This window comes from Echiichthys vipera, assembly GCF_963691815.1.
Source record: "Echiichthys vipera genome assembly, chromosome: 11".
NCBI lineage: Eukaryota > Metazoa > Chordata > Actinopteri > Perciformes > Trachinidae > Echiichthys > Echiichthys vipera.
In genome coordinates, this window is record NC_139836.1 from 14,960,738 (window position 1) to 14,986,686 (window position 25,949).

General features: G+C 40.0%; 1 protein-coding gene across 1 annotated transcript in view; it reads left to right on the top strand.

The window, feature by feature from the left end:
• The window catches only part of slc35f3b (solute carrier family 35 member F3b), a 49,687-nt gene continuing 23,738 nt past the window's right edge, over window positions 1-25,949 (top strand). The window contains exons 1-2 of the mRNA XM_083922612.1: window positions 1-133; window positions 1,023-1,237. Coding sequence (XP_083778738.1) covers window positions 36-133; window positions 1,023-1,237 — 313 coding nt within the window. The 5' untranslated portion in view covers window positions 1-35. The remainder of the gene's footprint in view (window positions 134-1,022; window positions 1,238-25,949) is intronic.

The window sequence follows — 25,949 nt, forward strand, 5'->3', positions numbered from 1 at the left end:
ATTTGCAGTAGCTGCCCTGCTCAGAGGCCTTGAGGATGTACGGTGATGGAGAGGGCACTGTGTGGGACCGGGTCGGACGGCCCCACCGGGACTGCATGTGCTACCTTGGACCTCCTACTACTTTGATGCCGATGTAAGACATTTGAACTTTTAAACAAATGCATTGCAATCGAACGAAGAGAGGCAGGGCCCACACCTGTTGCGCACCCGCTTTCAGTATCGATAAAGTAAATAGACTGTGTAGTGCAGATGTTAAAATATCCAGCACGGCTGTAGAATGTTATTATCTGTGAATTTGATACTGATTGTTGATGATTTTAAATTCAACTGAGGGGCTTTTCGCCTATAGGGGAGTTCTATATCAAAGAGATGATTAGGATAGGTGAGATTTTTACGCACCGATGTTCTCTGAGTGGTAAAATCATGTTTTGTTTTCACATGTTGAAGGTTTCATAACAGCTGAGGGGCTCCCAGGTCACCATCGTGCTGCTTCATCAGGTGCACCATACTAGCGCTTTATTGGTGCAATATTCAACCATTTTTTTAAAGAAAAATCTCAACTGCTGGATACAAAATAACAATTATTTCCTCATCTTTGAGATACAGCGGAGGCTACGGTGTAGGCAGGATGCGTGCAGTTTGTGCTCCAAAGCCCGGAGCTGTCACAAGTGTTCCCTCTCCGTCTCTACAAATCACTCGTGATCGATTCATTAGTTTCAGATTCCTGGGAGTTGCACAAACAGTTTCAGGAGCAGTCGCTTTCGCTTAGTGTCTTTTCTTTCAAAGCGTTGTTGTGCAGACCCAGGACCAGTGAAGGATGATGATTTATAAGAGAGGAGCTGCAGGGGCCCTTAACGCTTTCCTCTGAGGAACATACAGCACTGACTTTCCAGCTTTAGCCAATGAGAATGACTGTCTTATCAAGTTATAAACGAGTTTTACAGGCTCTTTTTTCCCTTTGCCAAGCTTTTGTCTCACGTTTGTCTCATAATACCGGCCCCCTTGTTCTCTTCTCTTCCCAGCGGGATGCGCAAGTCTCCCGACGTGAGCCCAAGAAGGCTTTCGGACATCAGCCCTCAGCTCAGACAGCTCAAGTACCTGGTGGTGGACGAGGCCATCAAAGAGGACCTCAAGTCCTCGCGCTCAGTTGAGGACATCAACAGTGCGTCCATAGAGGAGCGAATATTGCGAATCACCGGCTATTATGGATATCAGCCATGGAGTGCAAGCTACAAGAGTGAGTCAGTTTACACGCATGGAGATGTTTACTTGTGTGACTATACATGCACAAACAGGCAGTTTTGTTACACTTGACACATACAGATAACGCCGGAGATGGCGTGTGCCCTTACCGCCTAGGTTAGATGCTTTATGTGGAGTTCAGGACTGGGAACATTGCAATAACTGGAACTTCAACACTGGTGGTCCAATAACTACATGTGAATAACATGTACATACTAACGTTTCGGGTTTCACATTGTTACTGTGAGAGTTCACAGGATGATGGAAATCGCCTTGTTGCATTGTTTTTACCAACCACATTTAGACATGTGGCCCCATTTAAAGGGGAGCTAAACCTATTTTCAAAATTCATAAATGTTATTCATATGGCCTAAGACAGTCCAAAAATACTAGTTAACATGAACAACTCTCTACCAAATCCAGAGTGGTCAGAGAATATATTATATTTTTTAATATTAATTATATCATTAGTTAGTATTATTTAGTACTTTCATAACTGTATGGCCATTGTGTTTTTCTGTGCAATAAACAAAAAAAAATCAAACAATGAAAAGTGAAAGATGTTACAGATGACACTAAGGCCTAGTCTACGTGAACACAGGTACTTTTGAAACCGTATTTTTATGGCCCCTGGTTAAAAAAAATCCCTTCCAACCTGTGTGATAAAAAATATCTCTGTCCACATGAAACCGCAAATTACCCCTTTGTCAGCTCATCACGTCTAGAGTGTTCCACAAGTCTCCATACAACTTATGTCAAGAAGAAGTTGCGGTTTTCATCGGTTTTCCTGTCCACACGACTGTGGAATCCGGACTTTTCAAAATAGTTCACTCTGGACTAAAGTTACAAAAAAACGGTCCACAACTGGGATGAACCTCCAAACCGTGTAGAGAAACACAAGTTTTCAAAAATACCCGCATTCGTGTGGTGCTAAGAGCACCCAGGAGAATGTTCTGAGTATATTAGTACATCTTCTTTTTTTCAACACAATGACACCACTACAACAGAATAAAGGTCATTTGGGCATAAAAAAAGAAAACAAACAAAATCTGTCTCCCATTCACTGTCTATGGAGCAGCTCCAGATTTTATTCTTGATGACATCAAAAGTTTGAGAATAAAGGCCTTTTCACAACAATGAATAACAAACTATAGGAAAATGCGAAAAAGCTCACCTGTGAATATTTATACCAGATAAACATTTATGCGGTCTAGGGTTTTTATGGTGAAAGGTAAGAACAGAAGCTGCCTTTGTGAAGGTTGAAGGAGTAAAGTTTCCTACATAGCCTCCATGTTGTTGTTTCATCATCCTCCTAAGTATACAACACAATGGGATTGATTGATTGATTGACTGATGCCTTCATTTGGGGTGCGAAAGGTCAGAACAATCAACCTTGACACATAATATTCACGTTCCGTGTGAAAGTGCTCATGATAAAAAACTGTTTGAAAAAAAATGTATTGACGTGTGAATTAACTGCATGAAAAAATCAATGAATCAATGAAAATTGATTTGAATATACCTGGGCCATGGAAATAACATATTTGAATTCTTAATTTAGGTGATGTTCCTCTTTAAGGCAGTTGGAATGTATCCACCTTGAATCCCACCACTTAACTACTATCCATCCTGCCATTGTCACCCAAGGGTTGGTGTGCCATGTTTAGTTAAGTAGTGTTTAAGTAAGTGATTAGTAAGCAAAGGATAAACACATGGTGTCATGATTCACATCTTTATCATATTCCTTTCATAGTAAATCTAAATTTGCATTGATAATTAGCCGCTAAGGCATCTGCTTTCCTGTTGTTTGCTGCACACATCAGAGTTAATGTTTGCTCCACTTGAGTTTGTTGAGCTTGGAGCCAGACAGTGGGAATTTTGCTCGGAGCGGTCGATTCTTTGAAGAAAAAAAGTTGTGTCGATGCAGCCTTTATCTTCCTCTCTCATGTCCTTTCCCTGCATCATCCCTGCTGTTGATGGGTTATAGTCTTGCTTCAATGGCTTTGTGTCTTCATAGGATCTTTATCTGTCTGCGGTGGTGTCGGGACAAGCCACAGTCTTAACAACTATCAAGCTTCTGTTCATTTGTCAGTTATTGCTGCTCTGATGTGAATACATTCTGTAGTGTTTTTCCAGTTGACGACCTTTAGCTGGTTGCTGGTGGAACATTTTTTTAAATTTCATATGAGAGACTGCAATATTAAACAACTGCAACTGCTACTTTAAAATTAACGTTACGTCTGAATACGGCAGACTTCATAGGACAGCTGCTGTTCAGATCTGAATTTGTCTCTTTCGTAACGGCTGGTGCAGTGACAAGGGAAGCGACAGTCAAATAAAGTGGAATATCAGGAATATCAATGTGGTGACTAGGATTGAAATATGACTGTTTTTTTGTTAGAAGAAGAGAGATGCATATTTTTTTAATTTGATGAAATATACCTATGTCTATTATCTGTCTGCCCAAGCAACTAGAGATAGATATACTTGCCAAATTTATTGTAAAAAAAAAAAAGATCTCCTTTTTGATCATAAAGCCAGTTGATATAAAGTATCAAAACGCTCAATCCACAGAGAAATGCACACAGTGTTTAGAAACAGTGCCTTTAAACAAGCCGCCAGCACTTCCTGTACGGTTTTGATGTCACATCAGTACTATAGATGTATAAATAGAAAATGGAGCGTTTCAGACATTATAGGGTGATTATAGGTATATTCAGACAGACAATATCATAAAAAATGAACATTAAAGCATATAAACATGCCCGAATATAAACACAAAATGCGTACATATTCAAGTATGAACCTGAAAATTAGCATAATATGGAACCTTTAGCTATTGTTTAACCTTTAATAGGACATAAGAACTTTACATTTGGAAGACTGGCTTAGTTTTTCCAATCCCTTCCTTAAGAGCTGTGTTTCGAACTGATTCAAGGCACTCATTATCTTCTATATAATTTTTATTTTCCTAATTATAATAGCTGTTAAGGAACAGACATTATGGTGGGAAGTATTTCTAGTTAGAGTGGTGGAGTTATTATAAATCTGAATGAGCGTTTTAAAAAGTGTCTAGAAAAATGGTAGTTTTAATTCTAAAACACTGCCCATGTTGAGAAAAAAAATGTAGTCACTACTGGAGCCTGTCCCATAAAATAGTATTTAATGTTGATGTCAGACATGTTGTGGATAAAATATTATATGATGAGTTGCGCTTGCATCGGGCATTTTCCTGCGTGTGTGGCCATCAGTGGGAATACCACTGCATTTTGCCCCTTAGAAAATGTTGAATCCTTTCAGCTTGTATCTGTTTTTAACAAACGAAACCGAAAGTCAAAGGAAGATAGAGAATTTTCCAAATCCGCACAGTTGTCACTTCAACCTGGATCCATCATCCCACAACCTTGTCTAGCACATGACCCGGCGGGAACCACTGGCAACTAGAAAGCAACGGCTAATGGCTGATGCTGAAGGCAGTCAATTTCAAAAGAGGTGGGAGGTTGAGTACTTATCAGTACAGTGCAAAGAGTCAGTTGTTTGTTTCACTTACCACCATAATTTCCAAATTGGCACATGTGCTTTTTTCACACAACAGTAAGCAGAGGGAAAGGGAAAGTGGAGCTAACCGTAAGCCATGAGTTAGGCTTAGGATGAAAGATGGCTGTGAATCTCTTTTAGCAGGTCTACAATCTTTTAGCGACTCTTCCAAACCCTGGCTGTCCATATAGGGACATTTCCTGATCTGGCAATCTTCTCACAGCGTTACAATGTCTTGGTGACCCTGTTGGAGCTGTGTAGCTGCCAATTAACCTTGACATCGTCTGCAAGCAATGTATTGTGCAACATCCTATTTCACAACCAATATTTTCCTGGCTTCTAATATGTTATTCAGTTTTTGGCTACTGGTGTGTTATGTGTTCTGGCACTTTGTTATTTGGTCCCATGAGCTCACCAACAGCTGCTTTTTGTTCTCTTAAGTAGACAACTGTTCAGACATAAACCATGACCTAATCCATTGATACAGAGATATGTGTGACTATTTCTGTATCTACATATCCATGCACTGGCCATGTCCCTACAGTTGCTAGCCACACTCAATGGAACTGGGATCAACTTGGTCCTCATCATCACTTTATAAGCCCACTTTTTCACCAATTTCACACATTTTTCGCACCCATTTTCAAAAAAGAAAACACAGATCTCAGAAAGACACAAAGCCGTGTTCGATTACAGTTTTGAACACTTCGGTCCTCTCAGAACTGAAAGTCTCTGGCCAAAATGACACATTTTGTGAGCAAAATGTTCTAATACTCTCAAAACATTTAACGCAACATGAAAAACCTGCTCATGTATGAAGCCTGCCTGGGAGTCACTTCACCTTAAGTGGTGCACATTTAAACTCAAAGCAGAATTAAGCAAGACTTTGCTTTTGATGTAACTGAGATAAGTGATACTGCAGGTTTGTACCTTTGGTCCCAGGATGCCACAGATCTGCATTCAGGCTGTTAAGCATGTTTGGGCCCAGCTATAAAATGTATGTGTTCAGTTACCATTTGACTGCAATGTCCTCTGTTTGATTCTTTTCTTAGACAAATGTGGCATCTCTCTCCTCTCTCTCTCTATCCACTGCAAGAAACCAATAAACACAAATACAGCCAAAATTATAGTCAGTTGTATTCTCAGTAAAGCTCAATAACTCCTCAATTTTACCCAACACTTACTCCACTCTGGAAATGGCCGTAGATGGAGGGATTGAAGTCTGTTATCAAAGGAAAGGTCACTGGTTGATGGAGAAAGGTTATTGGTGAAAATATATTGAGCTACAACCTCTATACATCATGAAACAACACTTTTCATTCACTTTGTCATTTTAGACTTTCAGTAATCAGCTTTGACATAAAGCGGCAGAGCACTTGTACTATTATTGCTGCAGACATTTTGACGTATTATCTTGTTTATTTCCACCCACCATGGAGGATTACTTAAGTCGAATTCGAACAAAATGTCATATTATAAAACCTGATTAAAAAAACGTAAATTAATGTCTCCTTCGCAGACCAATTAGAATTTTGCCCCAAAAGAAATTTAATTTGATATCACTGCTGCAGGTTATCTACTTAGAGATACAAGGGAACTCTTTTCCCCAAAACCTCTTTTCAAACTGAGTATTTCAGCACTTTCCCATTTGCATGCAGAGTCCTCAGGTAACAAGATACAATTGTAGCTAAAGCGATACCACTTAAAGTCACGCACACACACACACACACACACATATATATACGCATAATACCTGTATGTGGTGTATCTGGTACAATGATTCATATAGTAATATAGGTGCATATGGAAGAGGTTTCTCCCAGACATGCGGGACTAATATGAAAAAAAGATTGTTGTAAATTTTTCACTAAATTTTTCTTCCACAAGCAAAACTTTTTATCCTTGTGGTATCCAAAAGATATGTAAGCTATATCGCAAGTCATTTTGAGAATGATATTACCCTAAAAGAAGAGATAGCATTTCCAAGTTCAGGCTGAGAAGCTTGTTTTACTTCAGATCCACATAGGCAGACATTGTGTTTCAGCAGCGTTAGGCCTTTTCTTTTCCTGGGAAAGTGTCCCTTTAGTGTTTGTGAAGTTCCACTGAGAAGTGATACATTTGTCTGGCAAACAGACTTTGTTCTTTTCCTAATTTACTTGCGCTATGTATCACAAATGTAACGTCCCCTCTGGTGCAAATTTAGAGCTTCACGAGGCATGAAATTAGGTTGGATTCTATTTTGAGCTCAGGGTTTGGGCATAGTGTGGTGCAACAGTGGAGCAGCCAATGTATGCATGTACGTACACATTCGCCGCTGGCGGTAGCAGAACAGCTGGAGGGGATGGGCCGACTATGGCAGACGAGGATAATAGCACCTTTTAACTCAGCTGGAGCTGAGGAGAAAGACGGAATAGTTACGCAGACAGACGCAGCTGCTTACAGAAACATCAGGCTTGCATACAGGCTTGCTTGCAAACTCCACAAAGTCAAAAGCGCTTTTTCTTAGAATCTCTGTTGTATACCAGTGTTCAACGATTAATCAGTTAAACATGCCAGTTTTACCATCATTTAAAAAGCCTCAATAGACAGGAATGCGATGCAGCAACACAAAGTTGCATTGAGAGTGAAGGGTGCAACTCACACTTTATCTTTCATCACCTTTGCTCTCTGTGAATCCATAGCTAAATGCGACAAGAATGAGCGTGCTCTCTAAGGTTAGGCAAAGGCACTCTGGGAAATGCAGTCAATAAGTAAACCACAAAAGGATGATCTACAAAAGTGTAAGTGTGTGGAATTCTTTAAAAGGTGCTGTATCCACTAAAATTACTGAACAAAATTCACTATATGTTTTAGAAAATACTCTTTTGATGCTATATTAATGTTCTGAATGTCGAGCACAGGATCTTTTAAAATAACCTTGACAATATTTACCCAATGATGTGTAAACTATGCATAATAAAAGAACAGTACTGGTATTTCAGTTGTTAATTTGTCCAAGTCACACTGATCATTGATTCAGTGGGTATAAGAAAATGTGTGTTATCGTTTTGTTCTGTCCTCTCTAACCTCGATCAGCCTCCTCCACGTCTGTAGCCCTTATTCAAGCCAAGCGACTGCACGCACAGAACAGACACAAGCCTCGCCATACAGGCGGATGTTCAGTCAAGGGTGCAGGATCATCTTCGTATGTAAACAGAATCAGCGCTACACACATTTGCACATGTTCACATGCTCACATACACAATCATCCACAAAGCAAAAAGAAATGGAGACAAGAGTACAGTATTTAGGTAAACAATTCATTACCTTGGAGGGTTGCATCTCTATAATCTTCTTCTTTCTTTTCTTCATATATATTTTTAAAACACTGCTACTTGTTTTAGTGACATGCATAATGTACAATATGTGAAAAGAAATCACATACCCACAGGATTTAAGCAACATGATATATTTAATATTTTATGTAAATGGGTTATATGACCATATGGGCAGCATCTGACATGTTTGAATGGGATGATTCAGTCCTTTTCCACTTGTATCCATCACTGAAGGAACTGAGGCATCGTCTCTGCAGGAGCACGAACACGGAACTGCTTTATCTCTCATTCTTGGTCGACTGAAGGGAGTGGAAAGGAGGAACAAATGCACAATTTTGTCCATGAGACATTTCTGGATGTGGCTTTTGTACTAATCCTGATTTAAAACACAGCAGTGAGTGAAGTACCAAGCATATCGGCCCAGTTCTGTAGGAATATGCTAGGATGTAACAGGACATTTAGAATAATTTGTTTTTGAGAGCATTGTCATAGCTTTATGTGGTTGGAGTGTCTGAAAGGTTACTAGTGTACTGGCACCCAAATCATAGAAATGTCTGACTCCGACCAGTTCTTGAATAATTTCCCAACTGTATTTCAAAACCACTGTTTCAGCAGAACATTTATAGTTTCATGTTCTGTCCAAGCGGTACAAGCAAGGCTTCTCTGAACAAGCTTATTTTAGGCTTTTCTTAAAAAAACTGTCTCCAGTACAGTAGAAGCAGCTTCTGTTGCGTAACGTCACATCTATAATTGAGAGGGATGCATAGATCATCAGACACCTGCCTCTGAAGTCTTGCTTGTGCCCGGTGGACTGGAAAAGCTGTGAATCAGCTATATTACTTTGAAGTAGAAAAACCCTCAGTCTTGTCTCTTAAAGCTGCTCATCTTATCTCCCAGTGTCATCAAAAGTGGAGATGACAGCCATGGATAGATGGGTGGATGCAGAGGAGCAGATGAGACCACCAATTGAGTAGGCTTGGGTCAATATTGTTCTAGTTCAGAGTTGGATAAAAGAACACTTTGGTATTTCTTGCACAGGGACAATTTGCTTGATAGAGTGGTAAAGATTTTGCATGCATGAACTTGTGGAGCATCTGTGTACCTTATGTAATATCTGAGACAACTGCCTTGATACTGTTCGTGTTAGTGTTTCTCAGGATTAACCCTGAAGACAATTAGTGTGAACAGAAAGCTGTCATGCTCACTCATATTTTGTAATGAAAATCCTGCTAGTTTAATGCCAGATTCAGTCCTGCTGTCATCCCTTTCTCCTCCTCACTCCTTTTATCTGCTGTTAATTAGAAGTTGTGAAGTGATGACTCCTACCTCTGGGTAATTAATGCAGGGTCTGTGTTGGCCACACAGAAGAGCTGTCCTCGAGAACAGGGAGAGCAAAGTGTAAATGGGGTTGTGCAAGTAATTATGAGGCTTATGTGTGATTCTTGATGGGAGAGGATGAGTACTGATGGCAGTTTGTAGCACTGATACACACAAACACAAGCCTTCATCGACAGCTATTGACTAGTTTAAAGGTACCATGTTTTGCTCATTTTCAGATTCATATTTGTATTTATGATTGTTTACATGTTTACATGTACATGTTTACATGCTTTAATGTTCAAAAAACACAGTAATCTATGTCTCTTTAAACTCCCCTTCCTGAAAAAGCCCAGCCTGCTATGATTGGTCAATGTTTCCGCAAATTGCTTCCACATCTTAGCTCTCAGTGTCTCTGCAACGTTATTGCTGGGGAATCACTGTATGACACTGTAGTGGCACTTTCTACCTACATATGGTGTAAGTTCTGACGGCTTATTTAAATACGGGCTGTGTGTATTTTTCCATGGATTAAGCATATTAATACTTTAATCTATATAGCACTTCGACCTGTTGTATACTAAAAAAAAGATGCAATGTGGGATCGTTAAATCTTTGTTTCCACTTGTTCTGCTTAAAGAACATCAAGTTCAGGTTATTGAAATGATTACAAAAAACACTTGTGTCTGCAAGTGTCAAGAGTAAAAGTGTGAAAGAGTTAAAAGTCTTTATGTAGTCTTTAGTCTCTGTCTTGTAGTTTAAGCATTGGTTTGGGAAAAAAAACATAAAAGCCGTATGTAATGTCGGCATTACATGCCGACATTACATACGGTCCAGATACAAGACTTTGCTGCTAGCAAAGATGCACAAAGCCACAGTCACAACGCAGCTTTCCTGTTTGTTTGTCTATTATTTCCTTCTTTCAGGTGTGCAGGTGTCCACAGATCCATTTTGTCAGCTGTAGTTTGATTATCTCCTTTTTGATGATGCATAATTGTTGTCCTCTTTTCTTCCCTGCAAAGTCATGCAGTCATGATCTGCCATCTTCATTGGTCTGACAGGCGTTTCTTATGTACCGCATGTCTGCAACAGTGATTGCTGCAATTCCATTGATCAACCCATCTGCTCCATACTCAAATACTCCAAGCCTAAATCTATTCCAGTCTCATCCTATTTGCCCTTGTTTACCTCCAGTCTGTGTCTAAATCACTATCCCTCTCGACAAACAGGAGCAGCCAGCATGGCCTGTGAAGAATAGTTCTGGTAAACAGAATCCATCATTTGCATGCTTAGAAAAAGTTATTATTAACCATTAACAATGTAAATTTGGAAGGCATTGCAACCCTGAGCTTATTTTCAGCCTATCATTCTGGTTCTGGAAATCAATCAATAGCAAAAGATTCAGAGATGAAAAGGTTCATCACTCTTCATGGCAAAGCACCTTCACCCTTTTTCATTTGCTAAAGCCTAGGATTAAAGGAATATCTTTATAGACATTTATTTCTTATTGCTATCATTGATGTATAAAGACAAGTGGATACAACGTTTGAGGCAGGGCTTTGTTCATTCCTATCAAAGTTGCTCAGTGGCGCAGAAAGCTAAAAAAAAACTTCCATGTATACATTCACCGGGATCATCTCTTGGGACCATCGAGCATGCGACTAGCCCCTCCTCCCAACCACTCAGGCTCATTCACATGAACAGAGGAAAAAAAATTAATCTGGATTTGTTTATTAGGGATTTTATGACTGTTAGGACATAATGATTTAAATAAGGCTATTTAAGTGTTTGCATACGGGGACGTTGGTGTAGCCTACCTAAAAAAAGTATTTACATCTCTTTCGCAATGTAAGTCTATGGTAAACACGTCGCATTGGACCCAGTAGCATCACTATTGACCCAGAAGTTGTAATTACATGGTTTGGTCACTATATCAAATTGTTTTCAGAGCCCAGTGCTTTTCCTGGGGGCTTAGGCAAGGGAGACAGCACTAGGGAAAGGTTAGCCTTCAGGGCTTTCCAGCACAAATCTTTCTGTCTTTCTCCCTGAAATATAGAAATATTTGGCACATCTGGCAGAAGGCTAACTTCTCCCATGTGCAGAAATAGTCTGGCACATAACTCCCCATAAAATACTGAGCTTTAGAAATGCTGGTTGGTGGATTTTGTTACCTTTGGACGGAGTAGGTGTTTCTCCCATTTCAAGTCTTGCCAAGTATGTATGTTAAGCAAGTATGCTAGGCTAAGCTAACTGACTGCTTGTCGAGTGCCATTGATCTTCTCATCTAACTCTTAGCAAAAGAGAGAATTAGCGTATTTCCCAAAATGTAGAACAATTTCTTTATGTAGGGGATTTGTTTCTTGATAGGATGCTGATGGCGTACACACAGGCTACTATAAATGTGTGACTGCGAGTTACCTTCCTGAGAGAGCCACGCAAAGTCTGAACAGAGCCGTCAAAGAAAGATGCTGAGACTCAGAAGAGAAAACAACAAAGAAGACCAACTGGATAAATCTATTTCTAGAGACCACTGTACTGCCTCTGTAGTGTGTGTAGGCTGTGATAGGCCAGCAAATTGGTGTCACTTGCATGAGAAGAATTAACACTGGTTTATGTTTGACAGCTGATTCCTTTTGTGTGAAATTGGTAAACAATCCGCACTGAAGACTGTGTGAACTTCAGCTTTAATCTTTCTGAAAAGTCCGTTGTGTTTTTATGTGCTGGTTATATCTGATTAATATAGATGGATAGCTTTTTGTTGTTGAAATTGAAATAGACACAAATATACAGATTCATGGACTTTTTTGCTTTCACATCAGAATCAAATTTGTAAGTACACTGTTGTCATTCCATCTCATAGAATATCAGTGTGCTCGGAGGAGTATAACTAATGACTGTGAGAGTGTAATCAGTTGATTTCCTTTGGAATCCAAAAGCCATGAGCCAGCGCATCTGACCATCTCTCAGGTTCCTTGCTGCGTGTAGAGATTCATAAATAGTGAACAATAGCACGGCGTAAGAACAGAGAACTCCCCAGTTTACGAGTTTTAATGTGACTTGACTGTCATAGATTTAAAGTGCTTTAAAGTCTTGATGCAGTACATTACAAAATGATCAAGATGATGATTTACATCTAGCCCGGGAATGTCTCCACAGACACACATATTGTAATACTCGGCAAAAAGGCAAGAAGAAGTGCTATCATTAGTGGGTCATATGATCAATCACCATTGCTTTAACTCACTTTTTAGTAGATAGTAACTTAAAAGACAATTACATAGATGAAAATCTTATGGAGTACATCTTTTTGGCAGTTTTTCAAGTATTTTTTATTGTATAGGACAGACAGGAAATGGGGTGAGAGAGAGAGGGGGAGACAGGCAGCAAAGGGCCGCAGGTTGGAGTCAAACCCGCTGCCTCAAGGACCTTCAGCCTCATGGGCTGACTGCTCTAACCACTCAGCCACCGGCTGCCCTGGAGTACACCTTTAAACTCCCGAACTGGTCAAGGCAGATGGCCGCCCATCTAGAGGCAGGTTCTGTTCACCGTTTCCTCCTGTTAAAAGGAACTTTCTCCTCGCAGCCATCACATTAAGTGCTTGCTCATGGGGTAATTGTTGGTTCTCTGTAAATTATAGAGTGCAGTCTAGACCTGCTCGATAAGTGTCCTGAAATAACTTACAATTTGACACTATAAATAGAATCAAATTGAATTCATACCTCTCTGTCCTTCTTAAAAGAATGGTTTTATAAAAAGTTTTTTTCCTGCTGTGTTCCTTCATACATCTGAATACATCTTAATTTTGCATTGGTTTCATGTTATTTATGTATGAAATCAAGAGGTCTGTGATGAGGTTACAGTCAGTCACTGAGAGCTGTGATAGCCAAGGGAGTGAGTCTTCCCCATGCATGTCACTATAAGTCATTATTATAACCCCACAGCCCCTCAGTGTACAAAGTATTCACCGTGGGGTCAGGAAATCCGACAATTAAGGGAGCTGTGGACATGGATGAGAGCCGACAGCCAATGGGGGAGTGCAGAAGGAGCCAGGAAGGCTTGGACCTCCTCACCCCCTCAGGGAGCTGGCTGGTCCACATCCCTTAGCCCACTACATGCACAGAACAACCACTTAATCACAATGCTTATTCAAAATCAAGCCAATGCACGGGCCTCCATTTGCACAAGTACTTACTATGCACAATGATTCACGCTTAAGGGATAGCACTCTGACAGAACTATTTATGACTGGAAATTTTATCAAGCACTTAAAAGCTTTGATAACTGTGTTTTTTTCTCCACTGGCTGACAAAAATATTTAAATATTTCTAATAAAGGCTTTTTACAGTCTTTTGTCCAAGAATAAATATGGTTACAATGAGAATATATCAGTATAAGTTCAATTAGGGAAGAACATAGTGTTTGGCGAGTTCATTATACTGTCCACTGAAAATAAGAGTTTTAACTTTCTTCATGATATGCAAGTTTTAAAGGCTACTAAAATTAAATTATGTCCAAGTGGTGTAAATGTTCTGGAACACTGACAATACAACCCTCAGATGTAGAGCGCCTCATCCCTTGTCCTCACAGTGAATTCAGAGTAATTACTGTGGAGAATGGAGCATGATTTCAGGTGACATTTGTCCCCCATGATGCTCACTCCACACTTATGACGACACTTTCCTATAATGTGATGCGATCTCATCGGAATGATAAATTGCAGCATTTCGCAATTCCATCGCCAGCTGAAAAAAAGAAAACAGCTCTCCCATAAACCCTGTAACAAGCGCACAAAGCGGTGCTTTTACAGCCACAGGAACGCAAGGGAATCTAATTCTATTTTTATCCAACAGCGATGGCTCACTTTTTGCCTGGGTGCTCTCACTGTTTGAGGTTGAGAAGTGGAGATGGAGATGGAGGAGAGAAGGAGCGTGAATTCTACACTACTGACAGCACAAACACCTGCTCCTGGCCTTTGAAGGGCCTCCAAAAACCTGTCGCTGTAAGTGGATGTAAAGATGGGTTCGCTGGTGATCAGGAACCAGTTTGATCAGTGTTGAAAGCGATCCGGCTAGACTCAGCATCTAATCTTAACACTTCAAAGCCAAAAACCAACAGATCTGAAGTGTAATTGTAGTGATACAGGGCATAGCTCATTTCTTCTTTCCATTCGGCCATCAATAAACAACCCTCCTCCCTTGTGAGAAAGGCTTTCATATTGTTACTGCTGCAACTGCCAACTGCATTTAACCAGCAGTTTCTTCTTTCTTTTCTGGTGTTTGAAAATATTCCCTAACTTTGAATTATTCACCACAAAAGGCTGAGAAAAAATTATTTATAAAGACAAATATCTGCATAATTGAGGTGTATTATTTTTCTGTCTCATATGTGCACCGGATGTTGTGACAGCAGTCTCCATGGCAGTCTGTTACACAGATGGAGATTAGACGAATCCCTCATTTAAGGTTCCACGTCGCTGGTGGGGGAGACAGTGAGGCTGTTACTGCTGGAGGAGTGAATAAAAGGCGGCAACAGGTTCTCTATTTCTAACATCCGCAGCAGGATTCTACACCTGGTTACTGCTTGGTTATAATGTTCTTTTCTTTTGTTGTTTAGGCACTTAAATGATTAAGGATAGGCCTGGCAGTTAGTGAGGGTGTCTCCAAACTGAATGTCAGAGGTTTGATCCCCTGTGTGGTCATACGTGTTGAAGCATCCTTCAGCAGCATAAATAACTCCTCACTCCTTCTGCAACCCTTTCATCTGCAGTTCTGGCTTTTAAGTACAACATCCAAATGAGAAAAGGGGGGAAAAAGAAGATTTCCCGCCTGAGGGATCAATAAGTATGTAATAAATTCAGGGAAGAGAAGATGTTCAGCCGAGCCTTTTTGAAATTCATGTTGCCGATTGCTATTCGTGTTAATTCAACTTTGTGCCTGGATATAAAATAACCTGCAATGCACCAATACATAAAAGCTGCTTTATACTGTGGTATATATTCATATCCCTGTGTATGCCTCAGACATGCAATATGTACTATACATATGATGTTATCATTTTTGAGCTAATAAAAAACTGACAAATCAAAGGATAAGGCAGAAAATAATCTATTTTTAACAACAACTTAACCCATGAACAGACCGGTAATAGGTTTATCCTCAATAGAGACCATCTTGCAATGGGATCACGCCAGGGTCATAAACTACACACTTGTGATATTTTGTGATTGTATCTTGCATGGTTGTCATGCTATCACGGTGACAAAATATGTCCACAAACAGACAAAAATAACACAGACAGCAAAATACTCAAAACCTCCTCTGTGGTAGGTCCTGCTTCAGTAGGTGTCTCTAGGACCACCTTTTATTTTATGATGATACACACACACACTTTCAAGTGAAAACATTACCAGCATCTTAACAAGTATTGTCGGTGTAGCTAAAGCCTGTGCCATTGACCCCCATCGCAGTCTAAAAAATATTAAAAACCTTGTCACGATGAAGAGGATGGGTTGTATTTATTTTAAGTTAATTCCACAACACAACACTGTACTGCTGCTCTAAACTACAATTTTGTAACATATGATCAAAGCTAACATTGGTCAGCTGTTCTAGTAAATGATTTGGCCTTGCTTGAAAATTATAAATACATCCCTGAACTGTTTTTAATGAGTTATGTTTTCAGTAGAAACCAATGTAGGGACCAATCAAGAGGATGGACTAACACATTGTTGGTTTTGGTAACAGATGTTACAAATGCCTTGCTAACTGTCAAATATTGCTTTTAAAACTTACATTTGAAAGGGCTTATGCTGAAAATCCATTTCAAACAAATACTGTTCTAGCATTAGTAATCAGCCTGAAATGACCCACCTCAGTAGCAGTGTTTTACAATCAGCTACTGTATGCTAACATGATTTTCCATAATATGTGTCCATTTTTGGAAACCCGATATACATGATCACTAGGTCACTCTGCACTCACCGTAGCCTTTTGTCACCTCACTGGATGTCCCTTGAAAACAAAAAATCTCAAATCAAGTATTGGAGTGAATGCCTCATAGCTTGACAGAGCTCTAACAATAGCCTTAGAAAAGACAGGGAAGAGAGGAGAAAGGGAAAAGTAATCACACAAGAGCCAACATGCGGTTTGTTACTAATTTACACCTCTCTGTGTGTCTGTGTGTGTGTGTGTTTGTGTACTACAGTGTTGTTTTCATCTAATATCTTTCATCATGGTCGTGTGCTTCTAAATATGTCGGTTTTCATTAAAGTGGACTGTACAGGTGTGTGTATGTGGGTCACATCACGGACCTTTTATTACTGCTGTCCCACTTTTTGCTCCACTGCTGGGCTGCAGTTGGATTTCTTGGTCATTTTTCATCAAAACCCTGAGGAGCAGGTGTCTTCGCATGAAATTGTCATCAGCGAGCATGTGTGGTCACAGTGCCCCCTAGAGGCGCAATGGAGGTTCTGCAGTGTAAGGATTTTGTCCCCTCAGGTGTCAGTAAGACAAGTGTGACTACCTTATACTTCCATTTTCTTTTGGATCATGCACTCATGAGCAACATTAAATAAAAACATTGGTTACATGTGACATACATTACTTGCCTTACTTGTCATTAGTGGAACAAAATGCACCTTCTGAGAGCCTATTTTCTTTTTTAGAACTATTTTATAGTAAAATGGGGTAAAAAATTACATAACAAAATATGGTAGAAGACCCATTCCTCCCAGGCTCAGGAAATAGCCTCATTTAAATGCAAATGGTCGAGAGAAGCTTTTTGAAATGGTCTTCCATAATTACAGCAATTTAGAACAATTTGAATAATGTTGAGCACAGTGAGACAAGTACAGTTTAAATCGGAGCCTCTTCAGCAAAAATAGTTTTAAGGCTTTTTTTTCTGGTTCAGATCCACAGACTGCTGTGAATGTTAAAAATGCATACAATCTAAATTGTAAAATGTAAACACTGGACAGGTGCAGAATGGCAGTCAAATTTACAAAACAATATATTACATGTATCCAAAATATATTACATGTATGCCTGCAGAGTTTTAAAAATAAAGAAAGGGAAAAGAAGATTAAAGAGATGAAATAGTCATACTGTTGCTTGACAACAGAGGGAGCCAGCGCCATTTATTGGAGAGAAAATATATTTCTCTGTGAACATAAATAACCTCCTTTTTCACCAGCAGCTGGAGTGCAAAGGTCAGTTTTGACAAGTTTAACCAGATTAAACATGAAATCATCTTAGCCCACTTCATTAGCAGTGGTCCTGTGATTAAGAAGATGTTAGTTAGAAGCGTGTGACTCGAAGTTTGGCAGTTTTGATCCACGGACCAGCAGAATAAACCTGGGTGGAGAAGGTGGTTGTGTTAGTGATCGTGGTGTTTCTACAAAGGGCTTATGATACAATACAGCCAATAAAAACCACAGTACAGTACAACTCTACAGAGCGATGTACGATATTATGTAGTGTATTCAGACAAAGAAGACAGGTAGGTCAAATTGCAAAACAGCCTTTGACACATACATGTATGAGCATTAAATCAAAAACAGAGATGCCTCTGGCTCTGGTTGCTTTTCATAGTTGATTGGCTTCCGTTTTTTGGTAAATCCAAAGTTTTCGAGTAAGCTATCTTCTTTTCTTTTTTACATATATGAATGCCAACTACAAAACAGAGAAATTAACTGACTGGGACTAAGCATGTTTGTTTTACCCTCATGCTTGAATCACACATCAATAGCAGTCTAATTTTATGCATGATCAATGATGATAATGTTACAGAAACAAAATAGAAATGCATGGCAAAGACAGCGTATTGTCAAAATTTCAGAGACTATCCAAATTTCACAAATCTCCTGTACCTATGTACAGTATATTGTATAACAACCATACGGAAATCCTAACAGCTACTTTCACAGTATTTATATAGCACCTAGAACTGCTTTATGTCAAAAAACACATAGAAATCTCAAAACGTCCCTTTGCTTCACGTACTGATCTGAATAATTTTTGACTCAGTTATAGCATCTCTGCGCACATGTCCAACACTATGGTGCCAAAGCATACAGGTCCCTATACTGGGCCACAGCCTCTGAGCCTGCCTGCGCATCTGTACCACAAATTAAACTTTTACATATCATATGTTGTGGCTCTGAAACAACCTTAATCGGAAGGGACAAAATGGGCTGTTGACGGATTCCTCGAGTGGGATGTAAATTTAATGGAGACTCACTCTTCCAGATTATGCGTGGGCCACGGGAGTGGAGTGTGATTATAAGGGGTTTCACTAGGTATTACAACTTGGCAGCACTTTAATAGATTCTTCTGGACTTTATTGGTGGTCGTAATTAAGAGGAAGTCCCACATTACTTTATTTTAAAGTGAAAGCTCTGTTTTGTGAGTGAGGTTTACACATATTCTTCTCTTATAAAACAACTTATTAAAAGAGGTTTCCAGTCAGGCTATTTATTTGTGTTTGCATTACGAGCGTATTTGGAAGAGTGCGTGAATGACATCCAGAGTTGAAACAATTTGTTTATTAATCAAAAATGGCAAAAATAAATCTTCTGAAATGGGAATGCTGCTTTTGTTTGTCCACCAAACTGTGCATGCTAGGTTTTGGATTGTTGGTTGGACAAAACAAGACATTTCAATGTAAGGTTTTTTTATTATTTTCTGACATTTCATAGAACAAATGAGTATTCTGTTAATTCAGAGAATCGTATGCAGATCGGAAGCAATAATTCGGTTTGGTAAGTTTCAGACCTGAAGGAATCTGTGCTCTGCAATTTATTTTACTACTTCTACTTTATCTTTTTTAACAGTAGAAAAGTAGTTAAATTCCCTGTTTCTTTAATGCAGAGATAGGGGATAACATCACTAAAAAGTCAAGCAAGTCCCATGGAGCAGACTATCAAAGTTTTCACATCACATCACATTAAATATAAGTTCATACTGTTCTCGTCATGGAGAGAATTTATATTACAACAACGTACAGAGGTATTAATGTATCCCTAGACAATAGGGGGTGGATTTGCAAAAGTAATTTAAAAATCATTTTGATGAGTCACTTAAATGCGGAAACATCAGCCTACAGCATATGTTAATGTATTCACTGTTAGAATGATTGCAGTTACAGTATCAAATATGACAGTATGTGTTAATATAAGGTAACACGTATTTATGAAAGATCAATGCAAGTGAGCGTGAGCCACCACGTAGCTCTGTAATAGAACTAAAATGGGGAAGAGGTTTTGGCAACTTTTTTCTCCCTCCTATAACCCAGGGGAACCCACTGAGGCCATAATCGAATAAACTGCTGCTGGATGCAGTACCTTTGACACCTGCCTGCCTCCACAGCTGAGCTATGTTAAGATGTTTAGTGCCCAGGAAGAGGGACAGTTAATTTCACTTGACCTTTCTGGTACTTGAAACAAGTTGTTATTTAGGACTCAGTCACCTGATGCCTGCACAAAATTTCCTGGGAGTCCATCCAGTGGTCGCAGTTGTTATTGGTGTTGAGCAAGGTATTGTTGTCTTAAATCAGGAATAGCTGTGCCATTGGACAGGAAATGCCAATGTGAAATGTGTTAATGATTTGGCAAAGAGGCAACTACAACAGCACTGACAATCTGTACCAAACAGCTGCTGTACACAAATAAAGCCTGTCACATTTACCCACATTTGCACTATTGGTTCATTTAGATCAGACTGTAAGAAATAATTTACTCTTACACACACTTTTTAGCACTCATCATCTTCCGCTATTCAGTGCTCCATGCAGTTTGATTTGCAGCTGAAGCACTTGCATGCACTATGCATAATCAATAGATATCAGACTACCTAATTTTCCTCCTTCAACCTGCTCTGTAGAATTACAGTAAACAGTTGTAACTGTGAACGTGGCGGATACTTGATGTCAAGTAGATGGAAATATCAAGGCTGAATCTCCGGATAAAATTTGTGTTAGGAAGAAATTAAAGTGAGCATTCTCACCCATAAATTCTGTCTTATGTAGTTTGTAGCCCCAGTCAAGGTACACCTCAGTTTTCGCCATAGTAACAGTAAAATTTATTAAAAATGCTATAATTAACACATATCACATCAGTATGAATGTTATAGCAGATCGGTGCAGTTTAAGATTGTTTGACCTGAGAAGTGGCTACTGTAGCTTCCCTCATTATTCAGCATGGATAAACATTCAAGAAAATCATCTCTTTGGAGCGCACTAGTTAATTTCACTGTACATGGAAGAATCACCGCCTCTCATCACCAAATTGCTTCCATCAGTCTCTGGGTATAGAGATTCAAAAGGCTGTGCCAGAGCAGGGACCTTTTTTTAAACCTCCTTTATTGCTCATACACTCTTATCCCTATTCACATACAGTATTTGAATGTGTTAGAAAGAGAGAGTTGTCATGTGGCGTCTCAGAGCACGAACTGGTTTGATATGCCTCTGTGTTCACAGATAAAAGGCTATGAATCACTGACTGGGATCTTTTAATGATCTCAAACCCGCTCCACCTATTTCGACCTCCCTGTCTTTTCCATCGATAATAAAATATGCACTCCGATGAAATCTAAGCTGAGAATTGACAACAATAGTTGACAGGTGGCAGCTGCAGAGCCCAAATAGGACGCATACAAAAAAACATGACATGGAATCATTCAAAAATATAATTCAAAGGTGACTTGTTTGTAATCTTTATTTGTCAAACACACTGTGCTGCTCTTTGAGTTTTTTCACCGTGAGTTCTTGCACTTCATCAGTTTGCTTCGGCCCACTGATTCAGATGTTTCTCCTTTGCAAACCCAAACAACAGGATTGGAAAGCAATGGATTCGGTTGCTGAGGGATGTCAGAGTGAGTCTGGGCAGAATGTTTTTTAGAGCTTCCTGTCCTAGTTAGGCAGGGCTTGAGTGTGAGATAGAGTCTAAACAGTGAATTATTCAGTGCAGCTTCCTTTAGGCATGCTCACTCTCAGCAGCTTTTATGCACACACACACACACACACACACACACACACACACACACACACACACACACACACACACACACACACACACACACACACACACACACACACACACACACACACACACACACACACACATGCAGAGCCACTGCAGACATATGTATGTCTTTAAAGACATTGATGCAGGGTCACAGGGACAGCGGAGGCGTTCACAGATCAATACTGAGCAGCTCAATTTGCACTACTGACAGTGATCTGCTTTCCTCTGATGGATAATCTGTTGTGTGTAATGGCTCCTCTGGAGTAAAACACAAGCAACATGCAGAACAACATCAAAATGTGAGCAAGTTGGACGGCTCTAAAAGTATTATGAAACTTGAAGCTCTCAACTCTCATGTCAGGCTTAAAAACCAAATGTTGGTAGAAAGACCTAACAGACAATAGTCAAGAGACACTCGACAATGTTTTCAACCCCTCGTGAATGAGTTGGAAAATGTTACCCACTTAAACAGTGCAGTTTAAACTGCCATGACTTTGGCAAAGTCAAAGACAGGACGTGTAAACAGTGTGAAACTGAAAGGACTGTGACCCAGGTTAGTCAGTCTATTGGGCAGTCAGCTGGAATTTATTTTTTAATCCCTTAACAAACTGAGAGACTCTGAACAGCTAACATCTAGAGTGTGTTTGTGGCAGTGAACATAGGACATTTCTCCTTTTGTGAATTAAAGCACAAAGGTTGAGGTGTATTTATTATCTAGTCATCATCAGAAAACCTTTATGGCTCCATAATCTCTGCATGTCAGTGCAACACAACTTGCAGTAGAATGATTCAATCATGTTGATCTTATTTTCCACATGGTATTATTTTTCCAATGACAATGATATGTGAATGATATTATGAGGTATATATTCAACATAAATGGACTTTAATGTGAAATTGCATATACTGTATATACACTACTGTTCAAAAGTTTTAGGCAGGCGTGAAGAAATGCTGTAAACTAAGAATGCTTTCAAGAATGGAAGTGTTTATAGTTTATTTTCATCAGTTATCCACATGCAGTGACTGAACAGAGAGAAGAGAAAAGAAGAGAACAAAGAGAAACCTAAATTAAACCAATATTTGGTGTGACCTTCAAAACAGCATCAATTCTTCTAGGTACAATTGCACACAGTTTTTGAAGGAACTCGGCTCGTAGGTTGTTCTAAACATCTTGGAGAACTAACCACAGATCTTCTGTGGACGTAGGCTTCCTCAAATCCTTCTATCTCTTCGTGTAATTCCAGACAGACTCAATGATGTTGAGATCAGAGCTCTGTGGGGGCCATAGCATCACTTCCTGATCTTCTTTACGCTGAAGATAGTTCTTAATTACATTGGCTGTATGTTTTGGGTTGTTGTTCTGCTGCAGAATACATTTGGGGCCAATCCCAAGTCTCCCTCATGATATTGCATGATGGATAAGTATCTGCCTGTATTTCTCAGTATTAAAGACACCATTCATCCTGACCAAATCTCCAACTCCATTTGCAGAAATGCAGCCTCAAACTTGCAAGGAACCTCCACCATGCTTTACTGTTTTGCCTGCAGACCCTCATTATTATACCGCTCTCCAGCCCTTCGGCAAAAAACTGCCTTCTACTACAGCCAAATATCTCAAATTTTGACTCATCAGTCCAGAGACCCTGCTGCCATTTTTCTGTACCCCAAGCCCTATGTTTTTTTTGCCTAGTTGAGTCACTTGGCCTTGTTTCTACGTCGGAGGTTTGGCTTTTTGGCTGCAACTCTTCCATGAAGACCACTTCTGGCCAGACTAATCAGGACAGTAGATGGGTGTACCTGGGTCCCACTGGTTTCTGCCAGTTCTGAGCTGATGGCATTGCTGGACATCTTCCAATTTTGAAGGGAAATAAGCTTGATGTGTCTTTCTTCTGCTGCACTAAGTTTCTATGGCCGATAACTGCGTCTACGATCCTCGGCGATGCCCGTTTCTTTGTTCTTCTTCAAAAAAGTTTGAGCAGCACATCTTGAAACCCCAGTCTGCTTTGAAATCTGTGTTTGGAGAGACTTTGCTGATGCAGTATAACTACCTTGTGTCTTGTTGCTGCGCTCAGTCTTGCCATGGAATGTGACCTGTGACATGAACCTCACCTCGGTAGCCTAAAACCTTTGAACAGTAGTGCATATATATAAAAACCTACTGCCCTTCATTTAATTTTAGTCATTTGTATTCTTAATATAATTTTAAATAAACTAATCAAAAAAGAAAAATATTATAAACTAGATTTTCTAAAATAAATCATAGCAAGGCAAATAAAATTGTTCACAATTTACACACAAATAGCTTAAAGCCAACCAATGGGCCGGATTACTAAGGGGTCGTCGATTAAAGTAGGCTAATAGATAAAATTAAGGATAACTTTGTATCACTATAATTGAATTCACTTGAAACAACTCCATTGGAGTCACATATATATATATGCTATCACCATAGACTGTATGGCTATCACAGAGTCCAAGTCACTTCCATGCGCAGCTTCCTTTGGGACCTCGGCAACGGGGGTCGGGGAGGACAGCCGGGCACACCTGCCTCGGGACCAGGGGGGTGGTGGTGGGCGGTGGCACTGATGTGTATGTGTGTGACGTTGGCGAATTGCAGCAACTGCCAAACTGCAGGCTACGTGAGGAGAGACCAACCAGGACGCACTGGATACAGCAGACTTGAGGAGGGGAGGCAAGTGGAGGAAGGGGGTGGGGGGACACGACAGAGGTAGGGAAAAAATCATCAAGAGGGAGTTGGATGGATGCGAGGGGACAGAGGAGAGCAGGAGTCCGGCTCTAGAAACATCAAGGGTCCCATCAAGTGGTCTGGTGTCTGCACCAAAATCAGCTTCAGGGATGTAGTCGAAGCGGTTTAGAGCTCAGCCCATCCGAGCTCAGCATCATGAAGAAACACTCCGCAAGGGTTGCCCCGCTGTCCGCCTGCAACAGTCCGGTGCTCACCCTCACCAAAGTGGAAGGTAGGGAGAGTTCATGTCCATTAAGACCGTCCGCAGCCCCGCAAAACTGCACGGGGCCGGCGTGTGTGTCTTAAATTTACTCTAAATTTAGAAGCATCCCTCTGTTGATCTGATACAGAGGGTTTCTGCATGGGTCAACTTTAGAAAATCTTTCTGCGAGCAAGATAAAACAAACACGGGAATCAACCAAGCGCGCAACTTAATCGTCAAAGCCACGGGCAACATTTACGCAAGAAATGTAACATTGGACAGCCTCCTACTCAGTTTTTATGCCAAATACATTCGGAATTTAGTCGCATTTTCTTCATGATGTGTGTGATTTTGCTGCCAAACCCACAATAAAGCCTGAAATAGACCCGCACTGTCTGAATTAGGACATTATGTTAGTGACGCATTGATTGTTTGTTGGTTTTTTTTTTTGTTTGTTTTATTTGGTGAGGGAGATAAACGCGACTCATGCCAGCCTGATGAACACTGTGCTAAATTTACTGGTCCATAGGGAGGATCTTAAGTTGTTATTGCAGTAGGGATTCCCCCACACTCTCACCACCCTCCACCCATCCCTGGCTGCAAGAGAGTCACAGCTAAAATACCAGAGCATCACATCAGAGCAGCTGGGACATGAATCGAGCATTAAGCATGTTAATGGTCCCTGTAAACTGGTCTTCAGTGGCTTCATGATGGATCTGTCATTTCCTGCTGACATCAAGGGCACAACTCCTCTCTGAATCCTTGTGTGTTGCTGCATCACCTGAAGTGTAGATATAGCTCTCTTCCCGACAATGTTTGCCTCACGCTTACTGTATGGATTCTTTAATCCACCCCTCAGCACACAGGACTAGTAAATGTGTTAGTGTTTGGCATAAACACAGAAGGCCGATGATTTCACAGCATTTTAACATCTTGCAGCTGAAATATTGTCCAACATATTTGCACCTCTCGGGCAACCTAAAGGAAACAATATTTCAGTTAAAATAATGAATGATTCATGGGTACAGACACATGTCATGGTGCACGCAAAAAGATTACAATGACATATATGTCTATCTACTGTATTTATGTATATAGATATATGTGTGTGTGTGTGTGTGTGTGTGTGTGTGTGTGTGTATTGTAAATTATATACATGTATAAATTACTGTTTGATCAGTGGATGTTATGCAGCTGGTAACTGTACTTTGTGCAGTGCAGTAAAGTAATGTTTCAGTAAACCCTGATGGAAATCAGTCAGCTCTTGACACAGACAACAAGTGGAGGGAGTTATCAAAATGTCAGTTCAGCCTCAAAAAGAAAGAGGTGTTTTCAAGTCCGTTCTCTGTTGCAGTAGTTTTGGGAGTCAATACTTGAGCTACAGAGCTTGCTGACTCAGACTTTTCATTGGTGCTTAACTGTACCTCCTATTGTTTGGAGTTCACAACGGTTTTATTCATGTGAAAACATATGGAAATACTTCAATATTAATACTTTATGACTAGACCATCTGCTAGAATATGAATGATGCATTTTAATCCAGTTTCATATGGACTAACCAGCATG